This window comes from Vipera ursinii, assembly GCF_947247035.1.
Source record: "Vipera ursinii genome assembly, chromosome: 3".
Lineage (NCBI taxonomy): Eukaryota > Metazoa > Chordata > Lepidosauria > Squamata > Viperidae > Vipera > Vipera ursinii.
Genome location: NC_139516.1, coordinates 114856110 through 114864829, shown reverse-complemented (window position 1 = coordinate 114864829; position 8720 = coordinate 114856110). Strand labels below are relative to the sequence as shown.

The following is an 8720-nucleotide window of genomic DNA, read 5'->3' as shown; positions in this document are numbered from 1 at the left end:
TTAAGTGATTTGCAGAGGTGTTTCTAACATCTCCATAAGAAAGGTGTCAATAGGGGTGTCACCTATTAACTTGAAGAAGAAGAGGTGTTCCAGGCATTTCAGTCCAATAGATCTCAAAGCAGGCAGCCTGAGAAGAAGTTTAGCAAATCTGGAAGAAGCAGAGAGAGAGAAAGAGTGAGAGAAGAGGAGGAGGAGGAGGAGGAGGAGGAGGAGGAGGAGGAGGAGGAGGAGGAGGAGGAGGAAAATCTGTAATTAATAGCTGCTGGAAACACCAAGGTCAGACAGAACCCACCTTTTCTGAACTGGGTTGGAAGCCAGCAGAAGTCTGCATGCGAGTGCTAAAATATCTGACATTGTTAAAACCATATGTCCATTGGATGCCATTGATTTTACACACACACACACACACACACACAGAGAGAGAGAGAGAGAGAGAGAGAGAGAGAGAGAGAGAGAATTGTGTGTGTGTCATTAAAGATTGTAATTACAAGTAAAACATTAATACAGACTAAAAGATATAAGGGTAAAAAGAAATGGAAGATGCAAAAAAAAGGGAAAGAGAAAAGGATATAGTAAAGAAAAAAAAAGAAATAAAGAAGTGACATCCCAAGAAGCATATATTATTCTAGTAACTTATCTCCTCTTCTTAATGCAGAAATGATTTCTTCTTCACTTATAATATTTCTTAACTATAAACACATCCATAATGCATTGTCACTTCAGTCCTTTCAGTCATTTTAAGAGTTATGAAGAATAACAACATAGTCATTTTAACTTTGATCAAATGAACCAGCTTCATGTCTATGGACATTCTCAGTCATCCAGGTCATGGTGGTCCCGAAGATGCTTTTTCAGGAGGCAAATGGACTTTCTTGTTCTTCATTAAAGACGTTTTGCTTCTCATCCACTGAAGCTTCTCAAAAAAAAGGCACTTTTGGGACCACCATGACCTGGATGACTGAGAATCTCCATAGACATTTAGTCTGCACCTTGGGATGAACACCCTTCAAATGGTGCAGGAGTATGAACGGATTTCCAGAAAACATTGCAGACTATAGGAACCATTTGTGCTTCAGTTTGAGATGCAGGCAACATAGACTCATCCTCAAGAGCCTGTGCCTGTCTTCAACAGTGAAGGGACAACAGGGCTGACAACATCCTGCAGCCAAGAAGGCTCCACACACATTTGCAAGACTCAGGTGACTCTGAGGACACAGATAAACCTCCAAATAAACCTCTCTGAAAGAATGCAAATGAGCAGCTGTTTGCAAGGAGTATAAATCCTTCCATTCCCCACCATCCAGTCAGAGCTGAAGAAGCTTCTTGGATGAGAAGTGCAACGTCTTCAAAGAAAAACAAGAAGGTCCAGTTGCGTCCTGAAAAAGCACCCTTGGGAGTACCAACTTTATATTCCTTTTACTTCTAACAGTCTTGATCTTTAGTGGTCACTATCAAACGGTGATGTAGAACTCTCTTTTCATTGTTTCTTTGTCTCTTTCCTCAAGATTCTTCAAAACTTTAGCAATAACTCTTTTATAAATTCAGTGTAGGAAAATTATCAGATCACTCTCTTGATACATTATTTGAACATCATTTGTATATTGCTTTTAATGAAGATATCAGACACCTTTTATATGTTCAGTGTAACATCTTTTTCCATGTTGTAGCCGGTCATTGATAAATATGGGAGGCATGGTGGTTTAGTGACTTAATGACACTGGAGAAGATCTTTGCTCCAGCAATTCAAATCCTAGCACTATATGGCGGGATGAGCTCCCGTCATTTGGCTCAGCTTCTGCCCACCTAGCATGCTACATGGGGGAAAAATAGGTACCACTTCGGTGGGGTGAAGAGGTGGCACTTCGTGCAGGCACCTAGAATCCTGCTGATGCTGAACCTTCCAGATTGTGAGGCCTCTTTGTTAAGCAGTGTCAGTGGAGGGAGAGGGCCTTCGATGCTACTGCTGCAGGAAAGCGGCTTGTCTTTCTTTCTGGTGCGGAGCTAACCCGCCCTCATGTGGTACACCTTGGGTAGCACGTGAGGGGGAACCAAACAGGGCTAGCTAACAGGCAGCCAACATCTCCATATGCTAAATAAATAAGTAAATTTGTAAATACACTTTCAGCTCATTCTTGTCAGGCAGAACTTGTTCCTCATCCATAACATTTTTGATGCAGTCTCTTCATAGAGGCAAATGTCTCTGTTGACACTAGTAAAATTACCTTCTCTGTCCATTGTACCAAAAATCTCCCTCAATTTGCCTAACATTAGAATATTATGCTTCATTCTGTAACTGTAAGTCAGGTGTATGTGTTCCTTTTAACTATAAACTTTAGTTCCCAAAAAACTTATTTTAAATTTATCTGGATCCTTAGTGCATTTGTAACTTTCTAAAATCAAAGTTTTAGTCACCCTTTTGTTGTTTATTCCATTTTTAAAAAAAGTTTTTAAACTTATATTTCAAACTTTGTTTATATATTTTATGTTACACTCTTAAAGAGATTTTTTTTATAAATTAATTTTTATAATTTATAAAAATTGTTTACTGTTGATACATATCCTCAGAGAAATTGTCTAGAATTATATATGTTGGAAATGGGAATAACAAGAAGGGACATATCATTTTGTCATGTTCAGTGGATGGGTAAAAAAGCTACAAAATTTTTGATTCAGACAATTTTAAAGATTAATATACAATTGAGGCCAGAGGTTTTTGTCTTGGGATTGACAGACAAACAATTGGAAAAATGTCATGGGACGTTGTTTTCGTACATGATAACTGCAGCAGGGTTATTCTTTGCACAAAGATGGAAAAATTTGGCATTACCCACAATGGAGGAATAATTGGTGAAGATGTTGGAACTTGCTGAAATGGCTAAATTGAATTATTTAGAAAAAACAATATGTACATTTATTGCCAGTTGGAAAACCCTTATGGACTTGTTGTGTAAAACAGAAAAAAAAATAAACATAATGTATGGGTTAATGACTAGACAGGATATGGGAAGATGAGAGTCAACCATAGAGTAAGTGGTAAATTTATCATTGCAATAATTGCTGTAAACAAGATTAGAAACTACTTCTTTGTATCTTTTTTCTTTATTTACTATTTGTTTTTCTTTCTTGCATTTTTAGCTTTCACTTTGATTTCTTTTTCTTTTCTTTTTCTTTATATATTCTTTATATTCATTTGTATTAATTATCTTCCTTTAAAAAAATTCTATAATGAAATTTTGGTTATTTATATATGGTGGGCATAGGTATGTGTAAAATTCAGTATTATCTCCCCCTCTATCTATTACTAAATTTGTCACAATGTAATTAAAATCGAACACTTTGAAATGCTATTGGAATTCATTGCAAATGCCAGTATTCCCTTCAGTTAGTTAGAAGTCTCTTTTCTCTGTAAGTCAACTCTGTAACTCTTAATTATGCATTTTGAACAAGAAGTATTGATTGGCTGGTTTAAAGTACTGCTGCTCAAAAAAAAAAGAGATGAAGTACACAAAAAGGATTTTAAAATAATTCAGAAAATACTTTTTATTTTATTTTAGCAATCTAAATATTGTCCAGCAGATGGCAGAATGGTATAGTATAAAAATTATAAAAGTTAGATTGTGGGGATTCTCTTTCAAGCTAAGAAAGATAGAAAGGTTCTTTTCTAGTTAACCTTCCAGGGCCAAATACACTGAAGTACTAATTAACATACAAGCCACATTTATACTCATCCCTTGATGTAGACCCTTCCCTGCTTTTATATTCTATTTAAAAAAAATAGCTCTCAGGCCTTTTCCACATTGCAGCACTACAACGCCTGGCTGAAATGATGTTGGCTTCGGAAATCCCTTTCTGAATTTCAATCCATTATTCTGCTTTGACCCCAGTGAATGACCTGATGTTCTGCCTGGAGTGCTGGATTATTAATTCAGGATATCAGGCATTTTAGTCCCCCCTTAGGCATGAAAGTCCAGGTATTTATTGGCCAGTCACTTTATCTCATTCTAACCCACGTCACAGACTTGTTATTTATTTTATTTATTTTATTTTATTTTAATTCCATTTATATCCCGCCCTTCTCTGAAGACTCAGGGCGGCTTACAAGCTTAGCAGTAGCCTTCATTCTATGTATATGCCTGCTTATTAGGGCTTTCACACACACCCCAGCGGCATTATTACAAAGTCAGCTTAATTGCCCCCAACAATCTGGGTCCTCATTTTACCTACCTTGGAAGGATGGAAGGCTGAGTCAACCTTGAGCCTGGTGGGACTCGAACCTGCACTAATTGCAGGCAGTTGGTGTTACTTAAGGAGGCATTAGCCCACTGCTCCACCAAGGCTCTAATGGGGAAAACTGGAGGCAAGAGCATTATATACACTGCCTTGAAAGGAAGAGTATACATCTAATTAATTAAACTCTCTTATTGGTGGATCTACCTATTTATTTACCGGTGCAGGATGTATTAAAAAAATGAAAAAGTAAACACAATAAGTATAAGCATTTTTTCTGTCCCTTGGGCTGGATAAGGAGAAAGTGACCAACTTTTTGTCAATTGCACTTAAAAAGACTGAACTAAACCAGACTAGACCAGACTTCCACTATTTTATCAGTGAACCAACTTTAGTAACTATCTTGTTTGATGATCAATCACAAAGCAGTAATAAACACTAGTAACAGGCACAAAAATTAATTTTCTGGTCAATTTTCTACTCAAATTTCTGCATCTGGCTGCAACTCTCAGCAATTAGAGTAACCCTGGCATTGCTCCATGAGAGAATTTTATCTGAATGGGGCAACAGCAACCAGTGATCTATTCTCTCTCTCTCTCTCTCTCTCTCTCTCTCTCTCTCTCTCTCTCTCTCTCTCTCTCTCTCTCTCTCTCTCTCTCTCTCTCTCTCTGTGTGTGTGTGTGTGTGTGTGTATTTAGTCACCATGCTGGATTGCAGTCACTAAACAAGAGGGTGTGTATTTTTAAAAAATCTGGCCATGGAAAGCAGTGTCCATCAATTGGATCAAAGGGAGGAAAGGATTTGCTAACAATGAAATGAAACCTAGGTCAAGCCAGCATAAGTCAGGAAAAAAAAACTTTTATTGTGTAGCAGAGAAAGGCAGCAGCAATTGCTTTCCTGCTAGGCTGGTAGCAAGTACAAGATGATGTTCTGCATTCCTGCCCTCTAGAAATGGAAAAAGCTGGTCATGAAAATCAGCTCCAAATCATTTTCTGTCTATATAAAAGTCAATGGCGTGAGAAGTTAGTAAGAAAAATAGGCCAAAGAGTTTGAGATGCTAAAAGCAAAATCCTTCTCTAATCCAATATATGTGTGTGTGCATGTATATGTATATATGTATATGTATGTATGTATGTATGTATGTATGTATGTATCTATGTATGTAAACAAATACGAGCTGCCACTGCTGTGGCTACTGCCTGTAGATGGCCTTGGGTTAGGCTGAAACAGGAAATAAGATATATATATGTTAAGTGTTTGTTAAGTATTTAACACATATCTCCCTTGCTTCTCAGCTAACAAAGCGAGAAAGAACCAGTGGCCTAAAGGTTAGAACAATTGCCTAATGTGCAATCAGCCCAGGTTCGAATCTCAGAAGGGTATGGCTGACTGATGAGAACAAATAAGTTTGAAATAGTCATATCAGTCTCCCTTTAATTCTTTGTTAGCAATCAAAAAAAAACCTTACATATATAGAGAGAGGTAGTTCAAATTTGCAGAGACAGTGTCAGGAAAGCTCAACTTCAAAATGAGTGGAAGTTAATGAAGCATGTAAAGAAAAACCCAAGTGTTCTTTAGACACATTCATTTTGAAACATTATGCTAGCTACTCTGGGAAGATGGCAAAAGATAGCAAATGACAAAGAAAAGATAAAATACTTTGCTCCTAAAAGGCAGGATACTCCACTGATTAAAAGGCAGGATTTGAGTCCGAGCTTGACAACAGCATAATCAGGAAATATTGACTGACCTTGAATACATTTAGATTTCTAAGGCCAGCTAAATTGCATCCTAGGTTACTGAATGAATTTCCTGGTGGTTTGCCAAGTTCAAAAATTGAGATTATTTATTTATTTAGTTAGTTACATTTATATACCGCCCTTTCCCTGAGGACTCAGGGCGGTTTACAGGGAATTAAAAAATCCACCATACAAAAGTTAAAAACCAAATTAAAAAATATTAAATTGACCCTGTACACTTAAAACCCCAATTAAAAATTTCTCCTCAGCCTGGGCCCGAGAGCTCAAAGAGCCAGGTCTTCAGGCCCCGGCGGAATGATCGGAGGTCGGGGGCAGTTCTCAGCTCCACCGGCAGCTGGTTCCAGAGGGCAGGCGCTCCCACTGAGAAGGCCCTATCCCTGGGTGTCACCCGCCGGCAATCTCTTACCGGCGGAACCCTGAGCAGACCCTCCCTGTGGGAGCGCACTGGGCGAAGGGCGTTTGATGCCGGCAGCAGGTGTTCCCTCAAATAGCCCGGACCCAGGCCATGTACGGCTTTATAGGTGATAACCAGCACCTTGAATTTCACCCGGAGGGCAACCGGAAGCCAATGCAGCTCGTGGAGTAGAGGTGTTACATGGGAGTATCGGGAGACCCCCATTACAACTCGCGCGGCCGCATTCTGCACCAGTTGAAGCCTCCGAGTGGTCTTCAAGGGCAGCCCCATGTAGAGAGCGTTACAGTAGTCCAAACGGGAGGTCACAAGCGCATGAGTAACTGTGCGTAGGGCGTCTCGGTCCAGATAGGGACGCAACTGGCGCACCAGGCGAACCTGTGCAAAAGCCCCCCTGGTCACGGTCCTATGTGGTTTTCAAAATTGAGCCGTGAGTCCAGGAAGACGCCCAGGTTGCGAGCCCTATCAACGGGGGGTAACACCTCACCCCCCATCGTTAGAGGTGGAATAACTTGGTTAACCCGAGATGCCGATATGCACAGCCACTCAGTCTTGGCGGGATTGAGACGAAGCCTGTTTCTCCCCATCCAGACCTGAACCGCCTCCAGGCACCGGGACATCACGGAGAGGGCATCATTGGGTTGGTTCGGGGTGGAAAGAAAAAGTTGGGTATCATCAGCGTACTGGTGATACCCCACCCCAAAACCACAAATGATCTCGCCCAGCGGCTTCATATAGATGTTGAACAGGAGAGGCGAGAGGACCGACCCCTGAGGAACTCCACAAATGAGAGACCTCGGGGCGGATCTCTGCCCTCCTGTCAACACCGACTGCGAGCGGCCCTGGAGGTAGGAGGAGAACCACCGTAGAACGGTGCCTCCCACTCCCAATCCCCTGAGACGCCGCAGCAGGATACCATGGTCGATGGTATCGAAAGCCACTGAGAGATCTAATAGGACCAGGACAGAGGAGCAACCCCTGTCCCTAGCCCTCCAGAGATCATTCACCAGCGCGACCAATGCCGTCTCCGTGCTGTGTCCGGGCCTGAAGCCCGATTGGTATGGGTCCAGATTAGGTTAGTCTGGTGAGATTTATTCTTGACAAAGACATGTCAACTTCTAGTAACCACTGCATTGTTTTATTTACAGATACTAACAGATTTATTGTTTTTGGGCCTGTTTTTGAATCCTTAATGTCAATGTGCCTGATATTTAGTTCTTCTGGAACTATCCTCTTTTTCAAGATGGAAACCTTTGTTCTCCTCCAATCAACCAGTATGTCATCCAGGATTTTTAAAAGGTAATAGATAATGTTCAAACTAGACATGAGCATGTTTCTTCAATATCTTAAAAGTCAATAGGGATTCTATGCCGTGTCTATGCTTGAGCTGAAATCTTACTCTTTCATTCAGTTCCTATGGTCATCAAGTCATCTTTTCAGAAAAGATGAAGCAAAATGAGGAGTTTAGCAGTTTTGCCTTCTTTCCATTACCTGTTATCCTTGTGCCGTTTTCATAAAACTTCTGATATACTGAATATTTTCCTTTAATTCCTTTGTTTAAAATAATTCTTAGCATCCTTTGCCCAGCTCATTTTGAGATTTAGCTTTCCTGGCAACTTTCATGCTATCAAATCAAAATTTTCTTGGTGACCTGTTTATATTTCCACCTCCTATATGTGCTTTTTAATTTTTTTTTAGATGTTCACCAAGCTTTTTATCTAGTCACCATGGCTCCTTTGCTGTTTTTCATGTTTTTTTCCCTCTCTGGAATTGTTTGTGGTTGTGCTTTTAGTTCACGCATAATCCAAAATTTTGTAAGATCAACTTTGCTAACACAAATCTTGCCTAGTAAAGGTAAAGGTAAAGGTAAAGGTTCCCCCGCACATGGGTGCTAGTCCTTTCCAACTCTAGGGGCCGGTGCTCATCTCCGTTTCAAAGCCTAAGAGCCAGCGCTTGTCCGAGGATGTCTCCGTGGTCATGTGGCCGGCATGACTAGACGCCAAAGGCGCATGGAACGCTGTGACCTTCCCACCGCAGTGGTCCCTATTTTTCTATTTGCATTTTTACGTGCTTTCGAACTGCTAGGTTGGCAGAAGCTGGGACAAGTAACAGGCACTCACTCTGTTACGCGGCACTCGGGATTCAACCCGCCAAACTGCCGACCTTCTGATCGACAAGCTCAGCGTCCTAACTCACTGAGCCACCACGTCCCTCTTGCCTAGTAGGATTCCCCAAATCTTGTGAGATTGTGCTTTGAGGATGTCCTTCCTTAGAAACTTTCACCCATCAGAGCAGAAGGAGCAGAAGAAGGAGTAAAATGG

General features: G+C 40.7%; 1 protein-coding gene across 1 annotated transcript in view; it reads right to left on the bottom strand.

The window, feature by feature from the left end:
• Positions 1–8720, bottom strand: part of RXRG (retinoid X receptor gamma) — a gene marked incomplete at both ends in the record, with an annotated part of 43989 nt that continues 35269 nt past the window's right edge. Inside the window, one exon of the mRNA XM_083357558.1 lies at positions 1–148. Within this exon, the coding sequence (XP_083213684.1) occupies positions 1–148 (148 nt within the window). The remainder of the gene's footprint in view (positions 149–8720) is intronic.